General features: G+C 58.9%; 11 protein-coding genes across 11 annotated transcripts; 8 read left to right on the forward strand and 3 right to left on the reverse strand.

Annotated features, from left to right (window-relative positions):
- Nucleotides 1-308: 308 nt before the first annotated feature.
- SPRG_02781 (hypothetical protein) lies at nt 309-2,438 on the forward strand. The gene has a single exon (XM_012341368.1). The coding sequence runs from the start codon at nt 316-318 to the stop codon at nt 2,380-2,382; it is 2,067 nt and encodes a 688-aa protein (XP_012196758.1). The 5' UTR covers nt 309-315; the 3' UTR covers nt 2,383-2,438.
- A 26-nt stretch (nt 2,439-2,464) lies between these two features.
- Nucleotides 2,465-4,895, reverse strand: SPRG_02782 (hypothetical protein). The gene is made up of 6 exons (XM_012341369.1): nt 3,642-4,895; nt 3,497-3,590; nt 3,310-3,447; nt 2,810-3,262; nt 2,652-2,766; nt 2,465-2,605 (listed from the first exon to the last, which is right to left on the reverse strand). Exons 1-4 carry the CDS (start codon nt 4,874-4,876, stop codon nt 3,134-3,136), a joined length of 1,596 nt encoding a protein of 531 aa, XP_012196759.1. The 5' UTR covers nt 4,877-4,895; the 3' UTR covers nt 2,465-2,605; nt 2,652-2,766; nt 2,810-3,133.
- Nucleotides 4,896-5,494: 599 nt separating this feature from the next.
- SPRG_02783 (hypothetical protein) lies at nt 5,495-7,605 on the forward strand. The gene is made up of 3 exons (XM_012341370.1): nt 5,495-7,252; nt 7,302-7,349; nt 7,396-7,605. The coding sequence occupies exons 1-3, from the start codon at nt 5,516-5,518 to the stop codon at nt 7,471-7,473; spliced, it is 1,863 nt and encodes a 620-aa protein (XP_012196760.1). The 5' UTR covers nt 5,495-5,515; the 3' UTR covers nt 7,474-7,605.
- Nucleotides 7,606-10,234: 2,629 nt separating this feature from the next.
- On the forward strand, nt 10,235-11,213 carry SPRG_02784 (hypothetical protein; the record flags this gene model as incomplete). Its single annotated transcript, XM_012341371.1, has 2 exons — nt 10,235-11,127; nt 11,159-11,213. The coding sequence occupies 2 exons, from the start codon at nt 10,235-10,237 to the stop codon at nt 11,211-11,213; spliced, it is 948 nt and encodes a 315-aa protein (XP_012196761.1).
- Nucleotides 11,214-11,771: 558 nt separating this feature from the next.
- Nucleotides 11,772-12,078, forward strand: SPRG_02785 (hypothetical protein; the record flags this gene model as incomplete). The annotated part of the gene is made up of 2 exons (XM_012341372.1): nt 11,772-11,933; nt 11,992-12,078. The coding sequence occupies 2 exons, from the start codon at nt 11,772-11,774 to the stop codon at nt 12,076-12,078; spliced, it is 249 nt and encodes an 82-aa protein (XP_012196762.1).
- Nucleotides 12,079-12,682: 604 nt separating this feature from the next.
- SPRG_02786 (hypothetical protein) lies at nt 12,683-13,754 on the reverse strand (the record flags this gene model as incomplete). Its single annotated transcript, XM_012341373.1, has 2 exons — nt 12,683-13,065; nt 13,088-13,754. The coding sequence occupies 2 exons, from the start codon at nt 13,752-13,754 to the stop codon at nt 12,845-12,847; spliced, it is 888 nt and encodes a 295-aa protein (XP_012196763.1). The 3' UTR covers nt 12,683-12,844.
- Nucleotides 13,755-14,672: 918 nt separating this feature from the next.
- Nucleotides 14,673-15,336, forward strand: SPRG_02787 (hypothetical protein; the record flags this gene model as incomplete). Its single annotated transcript, XM_012341374.1, has 2 exons — nt 14,673-14,744; nt 14,791-15,336. 2 exons carry the CDS (start codon nt 14,673-14,675, stop codon nt 15,334-15,336), a joined length of 618 nt encoding a protein of 205 aa, XP_012196764.1.
- Nucleotides 15,337-15,347: 11 nt separating this feature from the next.
- On the forward strand, nt 15,348-17,224 carry SPRG_02788 (hypothetical protein; the record flags this gene model as incomplete). The annotated part of the gene is made up of 5 exons (XM_012341375.1): nt 15,348-15,787; nt 15,846-16,040; nt 16,091-16,315; nt 16,366-16,516; nt 16,571-17,224. 5 exons carry the CDS (start codon nt 15,348-15,350, stop codon nt 17,222-17,224), a joined length of 1,665 nt encoding a protein of 554 aa, XP_012196765.1.
- A 207-nt stretch (nt 17,225-17,431) lies between these two features.
- Nucleotides 17,432-19,318, forward strand: SPRG_02789 (hypothetical protein; the record flags this gene model as incomplete). The annotated part of the gene is made up of 13 exons (XM_012341376.1): nt 17,432-17,461; nt 17,506-17,595; nt 17,644-17,742; nt 17,801-17,899; nt 17,940-18,029; nt 18,079-18,189; nt 18,241-18,321; nt 18,369-18,449; nt 18,491-18,589; nt 18,633-18,734; nt 18,938-19,021; nt 19,075-19,182; nt 19,229-19,318. The coding sequence occupies 13 exons, from the start codon at nt 17,432-17,434 to the stop codon at nt 19,316-19,318; spliced, it is 1,164 nt and encodes a 387-aa protein (XP_012196766.1).
- A 38-nt stretch (nt 19,319-19,356) lies between these two features.
- On the forward strand, nt 19,357-20,776 carry SPRG_02790 (hypothetical protein; the record flags this gene model as incomplete). The annotated part of the gene is made up of 3 exons (XM_012341377.1): nt 19,357-19,724; nt 20,154-20,346; nt 20,393-20,776. 3 exons carry the CDS (start codon nt 19,357-19,359, stop codon nt 20,774-20,776), a joined length of 945 nt encoding a protein of 314 aa, XP_012196767.1.
- Nucleotides 20,777-21,153: 377 nt separating this feature from the next.
- Nucleotides 21,154-21,672, reverse strand: SPRG_02791 (hypothetical protein; the record flags this gene model as incomplete). The annotated part of the gene is made up of 2 exons (XM_012341378.1): nt 21,154-21,444; nt 21,502-21,672. 2 exons carry the CDS (start codon nt 21,670-21,672, stop codon nt 21,154-21,156), a joined length of 462 nt encoding a protein of 153 aa, XP_012196768.1.
- Nucleotides 21,673-22,457: the final 785 nt, after the last annotated feature.

The raw sequence follows: 22,457 nt of genomic DNA on the forward strand, positions 1-22,457 counted from the left end.
CCTCACTGGCAATTGCAAGAGGCGACAAATGTCATGCCTCGACGGTTTGTGTTTTTGGTCGGAGCGCGCTGCGCCGCACGGAAAGCCGCAGCGAGTCGAGCGGGGAGAGGCAGGATGCGCACACGTTCCGACCTTTGAAGAGAACCAGCACTCTATACCTGCACCATCACTCACACGATGGAGCCGGTACACAAATGTACAGCATTCCTTGTTTTCTTCACTGTTTTATACAGCAAGTAGCATTACAATCTACAGTGTGTAATGATGCTTTGATATGACATCATTAAGCTGTCATGTCAGTTTGCATTATCGCGCATGTCCGACACGAGCGGCAATCTCCGCAGCCTCGTGGAGGTTGTCATGGTACCTCACTGCTACCACGACGAGAAAGAAGATCTGTGGTACGATGGCTCCGAGCGTATGGCAATCCATGGCGTCGACGTCGTCTGGCCGCTCGCGCCTGCGCAGGCGGCGTCCTTGCTGGAAGCAAGCCCCGACAAAGCGACGCTCTTCCTCCCGCCGTCGGCCATCTCTTCGAGCCTCTACCTCGACCACAAGAAATATTCTCGGAACAACACTGTTTATGGATTGAAGCCCTCCGCGGGACACGTCTACGACTTTGCGCATTTCGCGATCGATGCCGTCGGGTCGGCATCGGCTCTGGTGCCGACTCCTGCTTCGACACCGGGAACGTTTGCGACGCTGCTCTACTTTGTGCCGTCCGACTGCATTGGCGGTGCCGTCACCATCACGTACGAAGACCAGACAACGACGTACGAGGCACGTGGCGGACACTCCGTCGTCTTCTTCAACACGTGTCACGTCTCGGTCGCACCGATCACATGGGGCACCCGCGGCATCTTTGTGCACCGCGTGAGCTACGAGGACTATGCCAGCAGATACATGTACGGCTTGCGCTTGGTGCCACCGCCGCTGCCGTCCAAGGCCGACATTGACGACGCGATCGAGATGCTGGTCGACCAAGAGTACTGCGTCGTCCACGTTGAGCTTGAAACGCGGACCACCGCGCCACAGTATGCGACGCTGACGGGTCGTGACAAGGCGGTCGTCGAATGGCTTCTTGCGGCGGAAATCTTTGACATGGCGTTCATCACGGTGAACGATGCGACGACGAGCCATCGTTGGATCCCGCCAACGGGGACAACCGATGGCCGATGGGTAAAGAACGATGGCTCGGACCGCGGGAAGACCATGCGGAAGCTACCCGACGTCTTCCATCCGCAGTGCGTGACGCCATCGCGTCTCCAAACCGCGTGGCCCTTCCGCCCGATCGCGTACTTTATCGAGGAAGACACGATCGACATTGCCGATGACGACGCGAGCGACATTGCCGATGACGACGCGAGCGACAGTGACGATGACGACGCGAGCGACAGTGACGATGAGGACAATCGTCCAGTCCCAGTCTGCCTTGTCTTTTGGCCCAAAGCGCTCCGCTTGTCGCTGCTCGGTCTTGTACGCACCGTCGCTTTGCTGCGTGATCACGTCGACGGGTCGTGCTCGGACGACTTTGGGTTCGGGTCTACCCAAGCGCTCTTTGAAGCCGCTGTGCGCTTCTTCACTGGTGCCGAGCCCGGTCCGGCGCAGCTCAATCGCTCGAGTCGGTTGGCCATGGCAAACGTCCTCTTTGACTATGGCGACCGCGCGCTCATGGCGGACTATCTGAGCGGCATGCGATGGGACGAGCACGATGTCGCTATCGTGCCGTGGGTGGTCTCGGTCGTCCGCCGCTTTGGCTTGCCGGCCATGACGGACGCTTTTAGCCGCCTGGACGTTCAGACGTCCGGTTCGTTCTGGCGCAAGGTCCTTGAAGGCATCCGTGCTGACACGCCGTCGTGTGAGCGCGACGTGTACGAGATGGCATCTCGTTGGTGGACCAGCGCACTGAAATGGAATGGAATGCCTGTGGACGGTATCCAGCTCGCGGGGTGGCTCTATGAAAACAACCTGGCGCCGAGTACGCGCGCTCTTTTGTCGGCGCGTCTGCCGGCCGATGTCGTCGACAATATCGTCGTCATGACGATCGACGTGGCACCGCTCGTGCAACGATTCAAATACGAACGCGGGCTACCGGTTGCCTTGTGGTCACTGCGTGCGACGCCGCTGCCACGCCCACTGCACGACGCCTACCTCGACTACGCGCTGCAACTCCACAAAAGTGATGTTGACTACTACGACGAGGCCGCTGCTTGCTTGCTCTTGCTGACCATTGGGACCTGCAGATTTGAGGCCGCCGATGCCATTGCGTCGACACGTCGTACGAACGCCACGTTCCAGCAAACGCTAGGAAAGCTGCGCAAGCAAGGTCCACTCACTGCGGCGCAAGAACTGATCCTCGACGACTATCTCCAAAGCAAATAGGGGTCGCTCGTTTAAACTTTTGTCAACACAGATACGAGTATGCATTGTCAGTCTACCCAAGCTCGAAACACATCATGAGCATGCCGTCAACAAACGATACACTGTTTCTGCATTCGAGAAGATAGAATGAATCAAATTACGACGCTAGCACGTGCTGGCGAGGTCCATGGTCGGCCCGAGCAACACATTCTGGCCCGCAATCTCGCGAAGCGTCTCGAGAGCCCTACGAAGTCCTCTCCAAATACGATGGACAATTTAAGATACCGTACGTGGGAGGAACGGGCAGCACCAGCAGCATCGAATGGAGGCGTTCGTAGACCAGACCTTTGGAAATCAAACGACCTTGGTACTCGAAACAACTCTCCGTGCGGGAGTTCCAGGGCCCTAGACAGATACGTCATCCCTCGGTCGCCTGCAGTCTGCGTACCGTCAAGCAGCGTCACGACCGCTGCGACCAGCGTGCCAAGCTTGTCTCGGACTTGTGGGTCCTTGGACTCGAAAAGGAATGGATCCAAGAGCGTTTCCGTCAAGACGGGCAGTTGACACAGCAGCTGACGACAGCCCATGGGACTCGTGCCTTGGATCATCGTCACAAGCAGCTCCATCGCGGGCTGATGGCGCAAGACAGGCGTCTCGCCACGCAAGTACGGCAACAGCAGTGGCACATAGGTCGACGGCTGCGCAAAGCGTCCGCAGCACTCGCCCACGATGCGTAATGTCGGTGCAATCTCCACATCGTGCCAATTCGCCGTCAAATGCGCCACCAAGTGGTGCAAGTCGACCGTGATCGTGTCTTCGCAGTAGACGAGAAGGCACAGCAGCAGTCGCGCGGCATGCATCCGCTGGGGCCTTGCCAATGCGAGAGTTCTCGCAGCAGCGTCTATACGCCACGATGGCATCATCGATCGATCGTGCAGACAGGCGTACGTTGATGAACCGACGGCAACGACCGCGAATGTACAAGCGCGTCCCAAGGCTCGGGCGGCCGGGAAAGGGCGATGGGTACGGCGCCTCAAAGTTGCAAAAGGCACTGCCGTCCACGGCGTACTGCGTTCGTTCAATCACCTAGCCGCAGCATTTAGCGTCCTACGCCCACACCGCGTCGAGGCGAGACATCGTCCGGGTGTTCCAAGGCATAGCGCTTGCCCAAAGCCTCGATCGTCGCCATGGCTAGTTGTGAGATCTCGGCGCACTCGTCCGCAACCGCACTAGCCTTTCCATGTGAGCTTGTGCACACGGATAAGGAAAGAAAAATGGACCTTAGCAAGTAGGGCATGAGTCGCGGCTCGTGGTCGTACCGGTCCGGGAGGTGCGTGAGCCACGCCATGATGGTCTCGTAGAACGCGCGTCGGACGCTAACGTTGGCGTCTTGGTCGAGCTTGGCGAAGACATTGACCTTGACCTCGTGCGTGTAAAAGGCCGAGACCGGGATGATGTTTTCGTCTTGGTACGCGACAAGGTCGGCGATCGCTTCGGTGCCACTGCCCTTGCATTTCTCGACGTTGGGCACCATGACGAGGTCTCGGATGCAGCGCATGGCGGCGACGCGGACACGCGCCATGCGGTGTTCGAGCAAGTGCTTGCACGCGCGAACCAACGCGACGCTAAAGTGCTTAAGCACCGAGACCATGTTGTGCGACAGGGGCACCAGCGCGTCACACGAGCGGATCGCAACGTCCGGGCAGTGGTCGTGGACGCCGAGGACGAGAACACAGAGGATGTCGTAGACGTACGCGTTGAGAAGCGACGACGCTTGCTGTGCAAAGAGCACCTCGAGCAGCGTGTGCAGGAGCGTGATCAAGTGACCGCGGACTTCCTCGGAGGGTTCGCGTGGCTTCTTGTACGGGCCGACGTCAGCCTCGGGGACGAAGATGCGACCGCGCTCGTGGGCAGCTCGCAGTGTCTCGCTCGCGATAAACACTTGGAGCTTTTCGTCAAAGCTCCATGGACTACCGAGGCGCGTGACGACGGCTGGCATGAGGTACGGCAGGATCGGAAGCAGGTTGTCGTGGTGTAAGAGGAACGTGGTCGTGAGCTGGATGCTCGTATCGCGCACCTTCTCGACGGGATCGTTGAAGCGCTTGAAGAGCGGCTTGGCAAAGGACGGGAAGAGTGCGGGGAGGATTGAGGGCGGCGCGGCCGCGACGACGGCCGATAGCACCGATATCGCCCGCTTGCGCACGCCTTGTTGCTCGTCGCTGAGGCAGTTGAGATCGCGCTGGTGTTTGATGAGGATGTCGTCGGCCGTGAGCGTCATGGCGGCCACGTCGTCGCCGAGCTCGTCGAGGTCGCCGTCACGGCTTGTCTCGTCGGCCGTCGTGACCTCGATGGACCGAGCTGCATCTTCTTTCGCCATCGCCATGGCCGTAAGCGGCTTCTTGGCCTTCTTGGCCTTCGTGCTCGGAGCATCTTTCGGGGGCTTGGCGCGGAAGGCCACGGGGCGGACGTCGTTCTCGCGCTTCATCGCGGCCCAGACCTCGTCCATGCTGCTCATGGCTCTTCAAAAGATCGTATTTCTACGTTGTAACACTCGTCGTATAACGTCGAAGAAGTGTTATACCACTTGTGAGAAGAAAACCGCTGTTTGAGTTGGAACAGCGTTTTTAACAGTGGATTGAAATGCACGTGAGCACCAGTATGGATCGCAGCGCAGGTGTGACTCAGTGCGCCGACAACACAGTACAACTATATTAGCATGCACTACGTCCTCTCAAGCGTGACAGAGGACGTTGCTTGAGCGTTGCTGCCTGTACTCCAGTCGGGGTATCGCCGCCAGAAGATTCATATTCTGCTATCATTTCGACATTTCGACAATGCAAGACACTGTTTTCCGGCAATCAACGAATTGGAGTGTTGGAGTATTGGGGTATGGGCTTTAATGGCTTTTTGGTATATTAAAAGTGGCCTTATTGGACATTAGGGCGTCGTCGACTGGACAACATGTCTGGGATCCTGTGCAAAGACAACGCAGGTCCTTCGAGTGATGGGCAACCGTCGTGCACGCATACTTGGGTTTTGTATCGGGATCGAGGAGCATGTTTTATTGGCCAAAACCAATACTCGAAGGCCATTGGTGCAAATAAAATCAGATGGCAGGCGATTGGCTAAAAGTCGGGGGAGTAGACAAGCACGGATGAGCGGCAAGCCGTGGGAAGAGACGCTTCGCTACAAGGGCGCGACCGAGGGCCGGACGCCCGACCAACCGCCAGACGCCAGCGCGACGCCACCTCCTGCGGCCGAAGCCATGGAGGCGCCGCGCCCAGAAGCGTCGGCTAGCAGCGCAGCGGCGGCATCGCGCATTGAGCAGTTTCTCGCGTGGCGCGCACGCAAGGACGGGCTCGGCGCCAAGCCGCTGATCACGGACGTACCGCTCAAGATCAAGAGCTCGTTCAAGCCCGACGACCCGGCGGTCATTCGCCGCAAGCACGACGACCGGCTCTCGGCGACCTACAAGGCGTTCTTGGCCGCCCATGCGCCGCCGCCCGCCGAGGCCAACAACAACAACACTGCGGTCGACACGGAGGCGCCATCGTCAATCACGGCCACGTTCGAGAGCCCGCCCGTGCACGCACGATCCAAGGGCAAGCGGACGCCCAAGGCACGACACAACTTGTTTGCTGCGCCGCGCAAGTCGGCGAAAGGCCGAGCGCACCTCCAGAGGAGCACGTCCAAGCCATCGGCATCGGACGCGTTCGACGACTTGCCGCCGACGCCACCGAGCCGCAAGAAGGTTGCGATCAAGCTAAACTTTGACTCGCCCGAAGACGACAGCAGTGACGACAACAACCAACGCTCGGTTACCAGCGACGAAAGCCCGACTGCACTTTACAACGATACGGACACGGAGACTGCGGGTCCTGTGCCAGAGCCTGTCTTGCCGCCTGTCTTGCCGCCGGTCGTGCACACCGTGGACAAGCCGGCGACGCCGTCCTTGCCTGCGACCGAGGCATTTAGCACCGAGACGACGACCGCCTCCTTGCTCAAGGACGCACCGCGGCAACCATCCTCCATGTCGATACGCGAGGTCCTTGCCCGCATCCTGCTCTCGGTGCTGTGCCTTGGCCTTGGTGTTGTCTCGCTCCAGTACCAAGAACAGTGTGGCACCATGTTGCGCATGCGCGTCGAGCAGCTCTTTCACGATGCGTCCGACGTCGCGCAGTATGCTGTGGAGCTCAACACCAAAGCTTCGTCGGTCGCGTCCTCGACGCGTGCTCAGTTGGATGCGTGGACGAGCGAGTGGACGTCAACGTCCACCGCGCTTGTCGAGCAGCAGGCGTCGGCGCGCGCCGAGATCGTTGCCGTCAACGAGGCGACGGCGACTGAGATCCACGCCGCCCTCGGCGCCGCCGTCGAGGCCTTCCGAGCGACCATCACTGCGTCGGTGGAGGCGCATGCGCGCGACGTGGCGACGCTCCCAGAGACACCGTCGCTGCCCGAGATCGTCACGGCGATCGCCCACGAGGTCGACACGAGTCGCGCCACGCTCCAGTCGGCTGTTAAGACGTACACAGACCGTGCACGCCACAGCGACGCTTTGGCCGACGATATGGCGCACTGGTCCAACCAAGTGCACGCACTGAATGTGACGCTTCTCGCCGAGAAGGAAGTTAGGACGCAAGCGCCACCAACGCCGTCAGAGCCGCTGCCGTCGACGGCGTGGGATGCCAACGACTACTACGTGCTGAGTGTTGTGCTGCTGTCGTCCCTCGTTGTGTATGGCATTTGGCGCCACTTTCTCGAGCCGGATGCGCGCGCGAATGACGACACAGACAACGTCATGAACGGCGATGACGACAATGACGATGACGGCGTTGTCTTTATCCCCAAGCGAAGCAGTGTACCGACCACGTCGTCTTGCTCGTCCATGGAGGTGCGTCAAATGGGATGGGATCGTGATGGCGGCTGAGGAAGAGGTGTAGAGGACGCCACAAGTGTCGCGCGTGCCGGACGTGACGCCTGCCGACATGGTACTCTAGAGATCGACTCGGCAATGCAGCTGATGGCGTCCTATAGGCGTCGCCGCAGCGTCTTCGCACGCTGCGGGCAAATCGATCGACGACGACGCAGATGACGATGGCCGTTCCCGAATGAAACTACATTTGGACCATAGGACTACCGACACCTCGTATCGATGTACAGTCGTATTTAGATGTCTCTTGTCAGGGAGATATGCCAGCTTTATGGAATGTGCAGAGAACTACTCTGTGGTACGATGCAGGAAGGACCGTGTGCGTGTGCCATTAACAGGGCGCTGGTTGTATGCCAAGCAGCGCAATTGGGGGCAAGCACTTGGGGCCAACTATTATCATCCGAGGTAGTAGTACAAGTAGAGCCCCACTGACGTACAAGGTTTGAGTAGGCATGTGAATATTCTTGCAGTCGGTCACTGCGACACCCGTTCGATCGACACGTCCAGTAGCAAAAGTACTCGATTCGCTCGACCAGCATCCTCGACGTAAAGAACGCTGGGTAACTGTTTCTAGTATGGTCGAATCGATCAATCGCGCGTCTGCAGATCGGTAAAAAGAGCGATCGCAGCCCGCACTACACTCCTAGTGTGGCCACAATCGACTGATCACACGGATGATCACGATGGATCCTGTAGACGTAACTTTGTAGGGGTCGTGCAATAGAATGACTGGACTGTATTGTTTAAAACACTAGGACGGTGGCGGATGGTCTCCCACGTGGCGCGACAACGTGCTGCACACATGTCTCCGCCAATCATAAGACGGGACACATGTAACCGCCAATCAAAAGATGTTGGCGCCTTTCCCACTTTGCCTTTTGCGATGGACAGCTCAAACGACGACGAGCGGCAGCAAGACCGCAAGGTACGAGGACCCCCTTGGAAGCGGCATCCATTGAGAGTGTACTACATGCGTCTAGAACGCAGTGCTAACGTGGCTCAAGGACCTCGATGCGGGCGCCAAAGTTCCAGACACGATGGATGTGCGCGGCGCACTCGACGACGTACAATCAAATCCTGTCCACAAGGTTGTCACTTCAGCCGTTACTGTAGTCGGGCTCCACGGCACTGCACCTTGCTGCTGCTCACGGAAACCTTGTTGGCTTGCGGCTGCTTGCGGCGCGCGTGCCTTCCGTTGACCTATTAAACAATGTAGCGATGCATACCGATTTCTATATCGGCTCATTCTCTGCTAGAATGCCTGGACGCCACTGTACGCTGCCATTATGGAGAAGAACCAAGAGGCCGCGCTGATGCTGCTCGAGCTCGGTGCCAGTCCCAACGGCCCCACACACGTTCGTGTCTTAAATCGATCCTTTGTTTGACACTTTCCCCATGGGGATGTAGGAGGCACCATGTCCATTGTACGGAGCTTGCTATCACGGTTTGCATGACGTTATTGTCCATCTTGTCGCGGCGGGTGCCGACGTTCTGTACTCGATGGAGGTACGCAAAAATGATCTGAAACGATGTGACTGGAATCCCTAGGACAAATCAACGCCACTCACGGCCCTCAGTGCGCTCGACGACGACATTGACATTGCTGCCATGGCCACCGTGCTCCTTCATGCCGGCGCGTTGACGGCTTCGGTAGGTTTTCTATCTTGAGTGCGGTGAGTGAAGAATTGTGTGATTTTAGAATGCCAAACACATTGTCTTTTGGTTGGTGCCCAATATCGACCGCGTCCGGTTGCTCGTGCCTTTCGGTCTACGCGCAGAAGACATTGTACCGTCATCTCTATATTTGATTATTGGTCTAATTTTCATAAATGAAATGTGCTATAGGAAGCGGAGCTCTTGCCGCGCGACCTGTCGCTCTTGCAGTTGTACATAGAGCTCGGTGGCAACCCCAACGTTCTTTGCCACGTACGTGCTACATCATTACCTTGTCATGTGGCGCGAGGACCCTAACCCCACTTGGACATATATAGCCAGAGAACGTGCCGCTGCTCACATTCTTGCTCCAACGAGGCGACCAAAAAGGGGCCCGCTTCCTCGCACCCTTGGCCAACGTCAACGACGTCGACGAGGTTGCTCCATATCATTGTCTTTGGTAAAAGACCGCTCATGAGTACACGACTGTAGGCGGGCTTTTCGGGCCAAGTTTGCGCATTGCGTACAGCGATTCAAACAATCCCAGAACCGTCGACGATCGAAGCGCTTTTAACCCATGGCAGCGACATGCCTCAAGAGGTAGCACAATGTCGTCAACGACTCTAGTCCGAGATATTCTGGTCTAGTTTTACAACGATGCCCTCGCGCTGGCAATCGGCGACGACTGCGTCCAACTCGAGTCTCTAGAGCTGATCGCATCCAAAGCCAACATGACATCCAAGGTTGTCGTCCATTTTTGTAAGATGAGGTGGCGCGACAGTGATTGTGGTCGTAGCCCTTCTTGGCGCATGCCGTCCATGACGCGGAGCGCGTCGCACTGATGCTTCGTCTTGCCGCGGACCCGAATCAGTGCAACGAGGTACCGGCAAGGTGGTATGTCTTACTTACTGACGACACGGTATTGCGTTTCGAAGGGCGTCTCGCCGCTGTATCTCGCATGTCGGGGCGAGCACACGGAGAGCGTCCGCCTCCTTGCGTCCGTCACCACCGATGCAACTTCTGAGCGCCACGTACATTGCTGAATCTGAATCTCAAATCTCAAATGTACTTTTGTACTAGAACGGCAAGTCCGCGCTTGATATCGCGCTTCAATCCCAGCAACGGGCGATCGCAGTTGTGTTGGTCCGCGCCGGTTTTCCCGCGCCACCCAAGCTTCCAATCGAGGCCATTTACTTTCACCCGGCGCGTCCGAGAACCAACGTGTGGTCGCTGGGCCACGCTGCGTACGAAGGCCTTACGGCGTATGCTCAACTCGAGCTGCAGTACATGATGGCGCTCTCGTCGACGCTCGACGACCCAACGTCGCCGCTGCCAACGACGGGCTTGACGCGCGACGGTCTCGCCTTACTTCGCGCCGAAGTCCATTTTCGCAAATCGCAGAAGCTCTTTGGGATGACGGCCACGACGACACGCGGTGTTTTCTTCATGGACGACCCGAAGGTCGCAGCGGTACACGCCGCGTTGACGCACCATCTCGCACCGCTCGAAGCGGCTGCGCAATGGGACGGTCCGCGCCTCGACGTCGTCGACCTAGCACGGTACGGCGTGGTCTATGACCGCACGCTGTATTCCGCGACGCAGCATGCCGGGCGACTCGGTGTGCCCACTGCGAAGGCGTCATCGTCGCGCGTCGACGCGAGCGAGTGGTCCTCTGTCACATGCGCTTTGGAGCAGTTTTTGCCGACGCCAGTGACATGGGACGCGGTGACGGGGCGTGTGACGCTTGAGAGTTATCTCAACAACATTCCCGTCGCCATGACAGCACTGTACGAGACGCTCTCGGACTCGCTTTCGTTGGTGCTGCCGCTCTTGAACCGCGCCGAGAGCTTTCACGTCGAGGACTCGCGGCCCCGGATCCAGCTCTCGAAAAAAGCCGCGAGCCGCGCCACGGTTCAAGCAGCGGTGCCACCCGAGCTGCCGCGCGCCAAAGGCTTCAAGTTCCAGCCGATTTCAACGTGTTCGGTGCATGGCCCGCCGTCGCGCCGTCAAGTCTACTGCAGCGTCCTGGGCTACCGCACGACGACGACGCCGGTTGTGACGCCGTGGCAGCGAGCCACCGGAGCGGTCAACGAAGGCGTCAGTCACACGGCGCTCGTCTTCTACGACGTAGTCAATGTCGCGGTGCGAGTCGAGTTGGCAGAGACCTTTGCATACGCGCGGACGTGTCCGAGTCCACGTGATCCCAGTATCGAGGTCGACACAATATATGACAATATGTGCAATCGCTCATGGACAATACCTGTATTAGGTACATTGCCCGGACCGTGAAATTGTCCAAACTCAAGTGACGGGCCATGTGACGGCGCATGCGTCTCGAGTGCTGATCGTCCAGTGTGCTGCCGCCTATCGGTTCGTGCTGACACCATTGGACGCGAATGTGCGAGGCCACTGCAAAGTGCTGACGTGGCATCTCGTCTCGCGCGACGTCGACGCGCTGTTGTCGACGGCCGAAGTGTTTCCGCAGCAAGAAACCAGTTTTTCGACAGTACGATCCAAGGCACGCGCTTGGCGACGCTTCCGGCCGTCGCCCGACACCACGTGCTCTCGTTTGTCGGTGATATCTTTTTGGACGACGTCACAGCCAAGGACGTTGCAACCACGAGCAAACGAAAGCGAGCAGAGATGGTGCTGCGCTCGATGGGTTTGCTCCCGTCGAACGGCGCAGCGTAGTACGAGGAAAGGGTAAGAGCCAGGGCTCGCATTTTCTTCCGTAGACTGGTGACTGTAAACACGATTTGACACAAGGAGGAGCATTTAGCATGCGGCGTATCGCAATGACTTGTCTTCAATGTCGTCAACTGTCGTGATGCAAGACGCGTCGACGCGGGTGAACGTGGGCGGCTCGCTGTTTGACACGGCCGAAGTGATGCTGACGCTCGACCACCCGTCGATGGTCGCGTACTTGCATGGATCGCCGAGCGCGAGCGACCTCCGCACTTTCTATCGCGGCGATCGGGACCGTAAACGAGTCCCGACCCCGCTTTTTGGGTTCGGCGCTATGAGTACCACCAGATCACCGACTTTAGCCCGGCACCACCAACTACGGCCTCGCGGTCTATCTCAACAATCCGCAGTCACGCGGCAGGGCGACGTGCGCACTGGACGGATCGTGACAGCAACACGTCGTGGTACCCCAGCGTCGCCGACCAAGCCAGTGTCCAACCACCGTCCATTTGATGCTGTCGCAAGCCAACTCGACGCGGGTCGTGCCGGATGCAAAGGCCACTGATTGTATCGCAGTGGACGATGACGCACGTGGCAGGGACGAATCACTATGGTGGTAGCTGCTACACGCCTCGCGCAACGAGCGCCGGTGCAGCGATGGCCAGCTCCGCGTGCGTGGTACGAGCACCATCTTTGTTGAGACGAGCTTCGTTTGCGCACCTAAGGTGGTCGAAGACAGGTGCTCAAAAAGACGTTGAAATGCAGAGTGAGTGAATTAGACGTGCTGCAAGAAGCTAGACCTAAACCTACTTGCAGAGCCGATGTCTTGGGCCAGCGCGGCGGGCAACTCGATCTGTCCTTCGACGTAAAACAACTGGTCGGTGCGCTGACGAGCGCGCAGTGAAAACTTGCCGTTGATCGAGATGGCGGCGGCGTCGTTGGAAAATACCACAATCGGACGCGACGGTGACGCGATGATGCGGGCAACGGACAGCCGTGTGTTGGTCATAGTCGAGACATGCAGCGTTTCACTAAAGGCGGCGGTGTTGTGTGGTCCGCGTACGCGCAGCGTGCCGGCCTGCGTGACGTGAACGATATGTCCGTCGGTCATGTGAACCGTACGTTGCACCGGGTGAACATCGTGGAGGAGAGAGAGATCGTTTGTCATATGCGACGACGCACCGCTGTCGAGTACGAGGTGCGGAGGCGGCGCGCTTAGGACGCTGGCGGCTGTCGAGATCGTGCCGTCGTGTGGCGCTTCATTGGCAAGAAACTGCGAGGCTGCGACACGACGAGCTTGGTTGGCTGGGTCTCGACGAGCTCTGCCGCTCTTACGTGGCCGCGCAAAGCGGTCGCGTGGTAAACGAGCTTCTTGGACGACGCCTCGCTTGATGTCCGCCTGCTTGTTGCGACAGTCGCGTGCAATGTGGCCCGGGCTATGGCAGTAGTGACAGGCACGCTCGCTCGAGGTCTGAAACGCTGCGTTGCCGTGCTGGGCTGCAGTCGAGCTTGCGCGGCCGTTGGCTTGGCTCTCGCGCTTGGCGTACTCGCGGATCTGCTGCACGACGCTGTCCAGCGTTTGGTAGCGCTCAGGATCATACGTGAGCGCCGTGAGGATCGCGTTGACCTCGGTCGTGAAGAAGCGATGCGGAACGCGGTGCAGAAAATCGAGAATCCGGTCGGCTTCCGACGTCGTGTCGTTGGCTGCTTCGAGGCGTGCGAGGAGGCGCTGAAATCGACCGGCGTTGGTGTCGTAATCCGTCGCTTCGTCCCAGGCGAAGGCACCAAGCTCACCGCGTAGAGCCATGCGGTCCGCGAGCGTGCCGGCGCACACGTTGCGCAGCCCGAGTAGCGCGTAGTTGGTAAAGACGCGGGTCGGGTGCTGCTCGTCGGCGCGCGAGACTTCGACGTACTTGAGTTGCGTGTCGTCGACCAAGGAGCCGATGAGGCTGGCGTAGTACAAGTCGCGGTCGAGGTCGTAGTCGGGGATCTCGAGACGGTCGGTCGCGAGCAAGTAGCGGCGGCCGCCATCTTTGTAAATCTCGGCTTTGAGAGCCGTGTACCATTGACGGAAGTTGGCGCCGCCGGGGGCGAGGCGCACAACCTGCTCTTGCGTAAGGCTCATACAGTACCCTGTTAAGACCTGCTTCGTCTGCGCACCGAGTGTTGTGGTTAGTGCCCACGACGTCTACGCAGCACGGACTTGCAGTTCTGCTTGCAGTTCAAGTTGAAGCTCAACAACGCCGTCCCTACTTAGGTCTAGGTTTCGCTTCTTGTAGGTACGTGTAATTCACTCACTCTTCATTTCCACGCCTCTTGAGCACCTGTCTCCCACCACCCTTGGTGCGCAGTCGAAGAAGGCCTCAACACCGAGGGTGGTGGAAGACAGGTGCTCAAGGGGAATGAAGAGTGAGTGTATTAGACGTGCTACAAGAAGCTAGACCTAGACCTACATGTAGAGGCGATGTCGTTGAGCAAATAACTTGACCTGTACGCAGAACTGCAAGCACATGCTGCGTCATGATCAAGGGCATGTACATCCGGCAGTATCCACAACCATTTTCCTCGGCGACGCCAGCGTCATGAAGAAAGGGATGGTCAATCCGTGCGGGTGGGTAATCTATGTGAGCTACCAAGTTGCCATCAACGTTCGCGCCCAGCGGGGAACGTCAACGCAGCTGCGTCCACCCCGCGCCCTTGCCACCGTCGGCGACTTCGCCCTTCGCACCGCTCAGCATCAGTGTGCGGACGGTGTGGTCGCTAGGGATGGTTGGTTAACTAACACGCGGTTAACTCAGCGTGTGACGTGTCCTGCGAACCGTCCTTGTGGCGCCAAGACGGTCCTAGCACCCGAGAGAAGCTCCGAGAGAGCATCGTCGATCCGAGGCAGCTGGCTCGGCCTTGCCATGGCCTATGCACAGACTCGGCGTCGTGCTGCGACTACCTTCTACCAGCTCTCGAGCCAGCGTTGGCGCCATTTTCGATTCGGATCCGGATACGGGACGGGCAAATCCGGATAACGGGTTTCCATGCCGGGCAGACGATGAACAGTCCACGGGAGCTCGTACCGGCGGCCGGCATGGACGCGTCGATCGCATCTCGGACGCGGACCAAGGTAGATGCACTCGAGGAAGCGAGGTAGACGGCTGTATATGTGCTAGGTCTCGCTGGTCGACGTCGACATTGAGCAGCTCGAGGGCGACCTCGCGGACGACCCATCGTGCATGGGCCTCGACATGGACGTGATCAAGGAGGAAGAGAACTACCGGCGCTTCCTGACGTCCTTGCTTCCGAACGCGTCCTCGGACGATGACGACCTCTCGTTTCTCTGCGACGACGACGACGAAGAGTACCATCCCCATGACGACGACGGCGACGACGAGTACGACGACGAGCACAAGCAGTCGCGCCACGCCGACATGGCCAACAGCATCTCCAAGTCGGAGCTTTCGGGGCTGCTCTGGGACTCGTCCAACCTCGACTTTGTCCCGGCGCCGCCGCCCGACGAGGCCCATGAAGCGCCACCCAGCGCCAGTCGGCCCAAGCCAATGACGTCGTCCTTTGTCCAGATCCAGCCGAATGGCCACTGGAAAGGGTCGCTGACGAAGGCGCAGCTCACGCAGTTGGCATCCCAGATGCACAAGCACTACCAGCTGCTCTGCCAGACGACGATCTTGGCGCCGTCGACGCCGGCGCGCCGATTCTAGAAACGTCGGCGATGCTGGCCGACCTCCAGCGCCGCAGCGAAGCCGTGCGCGCGTGGAAAGAGTCGGTCGTTTCAAAATTGCACCCGTCCGAGTCGACGTCGACGCTGCTGCTCAACGCCCGGCGCGTCACGCGGTCGTTCAGCGCTGCCCACGCTGCGATTGTCAACCCGTCCATGTACGAGGTCCACAACTTGCTTCGCCCATTCTCGACGCTTCATGTGACGGATGCCACCAGCCGCACCGATCGACTGCGCACGCACCTGGGCGCGCTGGATTACCACCTTCTGCATCCGGCCAAGTTTAAGCCCAAGGAGTCACTCCTGGAGGTCTTCACCGAGAGTGAAGACCGGTTGCTCGTTCACGGCGTGAAGCGGTCGGGCGCTAAAATCAGCTGGACAACGATTCAAAAGAACTTTTTACCGACCAAGTCCACGGACGATCTCCGTGCACGGTGCGTCGTTGTCTGCAAGACACATACTATGTATATACTAGTGATGGCGGCGTGCTAGGTACCGGTTCCTGTCGAGTGCCAAGGCGCCTTCCAACCCCGTCAAGGCCTTCATCTCGTCGTTCCCGCCGCGCCGCGTCGCGCCATGGCTCATTGAAGAAGAAATTCGCATCCTTCGGGGCATGCTCGCGTTTGACGAAGACGAGCGCCGAAAGTTTTCCAAGATTGGCACGCAGCTCTTGCCCCATCGGTCTCGGTACGTTTTCATCGATGTAGCACGAGCTGTCGCTATGATGCATGTTGTAGGAGCGAAATTCGCAAGAAATGGGGCCGCATGCAAGTCGAGATGACCCAAGACGAGCCTCGAGAGGGGACAGCGACGCTGACGTCGCGCGAACGAGACATTGTGCGGTGGCAGCGCGCCCTCGAGCGCAAGCTGGAGGAAAAAGAAAAGCAAGCGGCGCGCCACCTGCCCCCTGACGCACGCGTGTTTGAACCACCGGCGACCGCAGCGAGCAACGACGAAGCAGTGTGCGATGATGGACCAGCCATGGCACTCGATGAAAATTGCTTTGAAATAGATCGACGTCGCAGTGTCTAGAGAAACATTTGCATCCGGCCCTCTTCTACTCTCCGTGGGCGATCGCAGCGCCGTCGCTTTTGCTCGACTCGACCTGTGAGCACAACTGGCCCGCGTCGCTGCCGCTCAAGAAGAAGAGCAAGGCTGTCAAGGTACAGTGTTCGTGCTCCACCGAATTTTGTCTAAAGTGTTTTTGCTTTGCCCAGGGCAAGCGTGCGATACCAACGCCAAGCGACTGGGCGTCCATGCAGTTCGCCAGCGACGACGAGGACAGCGAGTTTGAGGTCGAAGATCTCGTTTCGTCGGACGAGGATGACGACGACGCGGACGACGACGACGAGGCTGCCAAACCAGAACCACCGTACGATGGGAGCCTTTCCGACATGGATTTTGAGCAAGTCGAGCTGGACGACGATGACGACGACGACGACGACGACGACGATGGGTTTTTGGACACGTCTGAATCTGCGTTTGCATCTCCTCACCCTGCACGTGTGCATCTTCCACAAGCCTCCGAGCGCACGCTGGCCGCCCTTGAGCGCCGCATTAGCGGCCGTCTCCCGTCGCCACGGCCCCGCCTTCTCTCCGACGTTGACCCCTCTTCGATGCTCATGCTGATGGACGACGACGACCCACACGAGATCATGGAAGTCGAAGAGCTGCAAGATGATTATAGCGACATGGACGACGATGAGTTTGAGTGCGAAGAGCTTCTCCCAACCTCCGAAGAAGAAGACGAAAATGATAACGACGACGACGCACCAAGCACGATGGAGCTACCGCCGATCCAGAGCAGTCCTCGCATTGACACGGCAAGGCTCGAGCTGCTCGCACGGCGCATGTCTCAGAAAGGCAGCTAAATCCTTCTACATCAAGGACACTTGCCTCGATTCGGTTTGAATCTGCGTCCCAATGTCCCTAATGTACTGAAACTCAAAAACGACCTCGTAACGTCCAGCTCTCGGAAAGACCGTCATGGCCATCAGTTGTGAATGCTGGTGGATTGTACGACGTACATTCGTATTCTCGAGCCAATCAGAGATCATTCACCGTGCCGCTTGGACACGATGGAGGACGCAGCGCGACCAGGGACCAAGGTACGCAAGCATCAGCGACCGAGCATCCACGCAGCGACGTGTAGCTGGCCGTTCGTGCGTGGCTACACGCTGTCGACATTGGCGCCTCGGATATGTTTCCTGCCGCTCTGCACATCGACGCACCACTCGATGCGGTACAGTCTCGTCACGTCCCGGCTTTGCATGCTATCGGTTGGTTGTAGGCCGGGAACACGGCGCTGCATGTAGCTGTGGCTGCGGGGCACCTTGCTGGCGTGCGACGACTCATATCGCTTGGCTGCGACCTCGATGCATGCAACATGGTCAGCGGTGACGACGGCGAAAGCACATTCTTGGGCTCAATCATGAGCTCCTGCGTAGCGTCAGCGAACGCCTCTGCTCGTGGCCACCGCGCACGGCCGCGCCGAGTGCGCCATGGCGCTATTGGAGGCTGGGGTCTTGCCCGAGGCACCCCGACACGTACGTTCTCGTCTCTGGAGAATGCTTATGCAGCATGTAGAGCCCGCTCTTTGAAGCGTGTCGGCATGGGCTTTTGGACGTCGCGCGCGGTCTCATCGCCGCTGGCGCCAACGTCAACTTTATGAACAGCGTAGCGAATCTACTCACTCTACACAAGCAAGTCATTCCTGGTGTTGTAGGGAGGGTATGTGCCACTGATGGCGCTGCTGACGAGGCCGCCCGAGTTTGACATCGAGCCGCTGCTGGCGTTGCTCGTGGCATCTGGCGCCGACATTCATCGATGCACCAGCGTACTACGCTAGCCACTGCGTCCTTGATTTGTGGTACAATGTGAAGCGTAGCCCGGCGCGATTTGTGACTTTGCGCATCAACCGAACCGCTACCGACTCTTTCTGCGCTACGGTGCGCGCGTATCCGACATGGTAGCGCCGTTCCAAGCCTACGGAGGTGCTGAGCTCGTACTTCGTAGGATCTAAGGCTGCTCGTAAACAATACGGCACTCCTTCACGTCTACCTCGAGGCCGGTGGCGATGCCAACGCTCAAACTCAGGTGCGTCGAGCTTCGAGATGCATCTGTTCACAGAGTTGCAGCCTAGCAGTCCTACGCTTCTGGGACTCCTAGCGCAAGCCAACGATCACGCGGGGCTGTGTATGGCGCTGCCCCTGGGCGATGTCGGCTTTCTGGGCGAGGTACGCTTGTCTCGAACCAGCCACGGCGCTCATCGGCGTCTAGCGTGCTAGCCCCAATGGTGGAGCCCCTCTCGATGTTGCCATTCGCTCGGGCGCGGACCTCTTGACCTTCCAGTTGCTCTTGGATCGTCCCTGCTCGCAAGAGGTAGATACGAGGAAGCTTGCTCCGAACACCGAACGACGTGACGCAATGGCGTCGACGTTAGGTGTACAATGCTGCACTGCAGCATGCGTTCAATTGTCATCATACGACGGACGCAACGCTGCGCCTTTTGATCGGCCGACTTGCGCACCGTGCGTCAACGCAAAGTGCAAAGTGGTCTGTGCTCATGTAGACTACTGGGATAGGTACCTACGTACTTTTGTCTCAGCAACGTACGACACATGACGCTGCTGCTGAACGGAGGCTACGACCCCAACTGGCGTACACCGGTAGGCATGTCGTCACCGTAGGTCGTATCACGGAGTGTACCTCGGGTGCGTAGGAGGGCTACACTTTGGTGTTTCTAGCCGCTCGTGACGGGTGGGGCTCAAACGTCGAGGTTGTTGGTCTCCTTGCCCCCCTTACCGCCGGCCTCCTCACCGAGCGCCACGTATGCCATTGACTTGGTGACACCGCCTGTATGATGCACGGCTTAGGTGGACGTACTGCGCTGGACGTGGCGGTCGCGATGGGCCATATTCCCGTTGTGCGAGCGCTTCTCCAAGCGGGCTTTGCATCCGTTGTGACGCTGCCTACGGACAATGTTTTCGGGTACCCCTGCACGATGCGATTCCCAGAAACGTCGCTTCTCTGGGAAGGCTGGCGCACCAAGTCGATTGCGTACTCGGCGCTTGAGCTGCAGTACATGGCCGCGCTCTGCTCCGTGCTCGACGCGCCCGACTGGCGATCGACGTCGTCCCGACGCCTGGCTTCGCCACTGCTATGCCAAGAAGTCGACCACATTCGGGATTCCAACCCACACGACTGGACCCCCAACACGGCGCGCGGCGTGTACCATGCCGATTTTGGCAACGACGACGAGACCTGCGCCGCGTTACGAACGCATCTCGCGTCGCTGGCGGGGCCGTGGAGCGGCCCACTCCACACCATTGTCGAGCCAATGCGCTGTGGCTCGATCGAGGGACGCACGCGGTACAGCGTCATGCCACATTGTGGACGACTGGGACTCGCCACCGACGTGGTGCAGCACTCGACATCCATCGACCATCCCATGTTGGCCGCGGTGACGTGTCCGCATGTGCAGCTCTTGCCGACACCCATCGTCTGAGACCCCGAGACGGGCCGCGTAACAATTGCGAGCTACATTGTCGATGTGCCGTGGACAAAAACTGCAGTCTACGTGGCACTGGCTGACTCGGTCTCGGTTGTCTTGCCACTGCTAGACCGCGCAGCAGCGTTGCGCAGTCCAACAAGCCCGACACCAAACCGTATTCGCGCGCCAGTATCCGATACATCCGAGGAGGTTGCCATCGCGCTGCCACGAAGCTTCAAGGCGGTGGATTTGCGCCATTTTACCCCAACGTCGCCACCCCTCGAGTTGCATCGACAAATGCTTTGCAGAGTTGAGAGCCTGCACGCGCCGCCAACGCCGTGGGCCACCGAGTGGAGACGCGGCACGGGGGCCATCAACGAGGCCGTGCGGCTCTCAGCACTGGTGTTTTACGATCTCGTCAACGTCGAGGCGCGTCTTGAGTTGCGAGAGACGTTTGAGCGTGCCAACACGCATCCGAGCCCCGATGATGAAGCGACGGAGGTATACGAGCAAGCATCTTGGTCTATCCATGGTAAAATGGCTCTAGGTGTTCGGTCGTGAGATTTCCGAAAAGCGAACGCAAGAGACGGGGTTTCTTACCGCACACATTGGCCGCGTCGTGCTGATCCATACAAACGTGGCCTACCGCGTCACGCTCCGGCGCGTCGACGCGACACGCGGTGGCCACTGCAACGTCCTCGCGTGGCACCTTGTTGATGCGCACAACGGCGGTCTCTTGTCGACGGCCGAGGTGTACCCGCAGCAGCGAGCCTGGTTCCTCGAGGCCATTCAAGGCACCCGTCTCACGGCGCTCCCGACGGACCTGCTCGAGCTCGTGCTTTTGTGTGTCGGTGCTGGCTTTGAGGACGATGCAACTTTTGTCGACACGTGTCGTGGGACTCGCGACGACATTGTGCGCCGCTCGATGTAATTCGCGTAAACGCTTCGTAGTGTCTGTCGCTGGTCTGGACGTGTCTGATGGTGATCACAATTGCATTTCAATATCGTAGACCACATCTGGACATGAGAAAATACCGGAACCACCTTGCCACCGGAGGAATCTAATCAAGTGTATTCATGAGCCAACGGCTATGTAGACTAGAATGGAAGATTGATCCAGCATCGACCATCGACAGTGCAAGCACGCCAATGGAGAGCATCCAGGGTGCATTTGTTTGGAATTGGAGTTTTGAAACACGACTACGTCGCCCATCGAGTGCGCAGCGACGTCGCCTCGTGCCGCCTTGCTTGCGGTGGCAATAGCTTGGGCCTCGGCGTCGTCCAAGACGAGGCTGCCGAAAAACGATACTACGTGATCGAGCACGACTGTCGGCAGCGTCGCCAAGCGAGAGCCTTGAACTGCGTTGTAGAACCAGTGATTTGCTGCGGGTACACCTCGGCCGTCGACAAGAAAGGCTCCGCGTCTTTGGACACGAACGACCACGTAAGGACCTTGCAGTAGCCGGATTGGTTGGCATCGATCGGCGACAGCACGATGCGGTAGGCGGTGGCGATGGCAAGAAACACGAGGCGATGGGGGTGTGCCGAGACGACGCCCGTCACTTGGGACTGGAGGCCTCGTCGGGTGCGACAGTGCACCTACAGAAGGGTCTTGTCTTGCATCTCGCTCTCACATTCCAGAACCATCGCGTGTACCTCGATGGTGGGATCTTTCGGGCTTGCGCACGTTTGAGCCGCTGGAAACGACTCGGCAAGCTCGACGCGGGCGGCGACGTTGACATAGCCATAGAAGAGGAGCGCTGTCTGACTGATAGCTTTGTTGATCGCGCCAGAGGTCTGCTGCCAGGCCGTGCTCGTTGGCGACATCTGCATCGTGGGTGCCGTGCAGCAGACGAAGGCGCTGCAGATCACCAAGCGTGGATCGACACGAACTGACCGCCACCGCCATGGGGATGCGTATCTCTGTACGACACGGCGGATCACGGCGCGGTGACGGCAGCCATCGAAGCCACACACAATGCCAGCGTCGCCGACGAGCTGCGCAACCAGCGTCTCCGACACGGCCAACTCGGCGTCCGGTGGATGACCGGGTTCATTAAGTACCTTGAGCAGCACGACGATGGCCGGCTGATCCGGTAGAAGCGAGAAGATGTCTCCGACTACACGATGCTCGATCGCGTGCTCTGCAAGATAACAACTCGATCGGTCTACCGCCGAGGCGTCGGGCCGGGCCGCCCAGTCGCGGTGATCCCATCGTCACTACGACGGGTGATGGTAGCCGGTGCACACGCCAGCGTTCGACGTCATGAAAGACCCTCGACAAGCTCGCCTTGACGTCGTATGGGCCAGGCAAGCTCGGCGACGTCACTTCGTTCGTGAAGCGGTGCAACTGGTGCCAAGAATCCAAGCACCTACGGCATACCACCCGCGCGCCCAGTGGTAGCCCACGCGTCGGATACGCGCCAATAGACGCACTTGCGGCAGACCATGCGGACTTGCTCAGTGTACCTACGGCCAACGGCAACAAGTACGTCCTCGTCGTCACGGATCTCTTCACGCGCTACGTCTGGTGCCTGCCGGTCTGCGACAAGTTACTGGAAACGACTGCGATGATGCTGCACAACTTTGTCATCCAGCCTTTTGAGGCACCA

The sequence above is a fragment of the Saprolegnia parasitica genome (assembly GCF_000151545.1).
Source record: "Saprolegnia parasitica CBS 223.65 unplaced genomic scaffold supercont2.7, whole genome shotgun sequence".
NCBI lineage: Eukaryota > Oomycota > Saprolegniomycetes > Saprolegniales > Saprolegniaceae > Saprolegnia > Saprolegnia parasitica.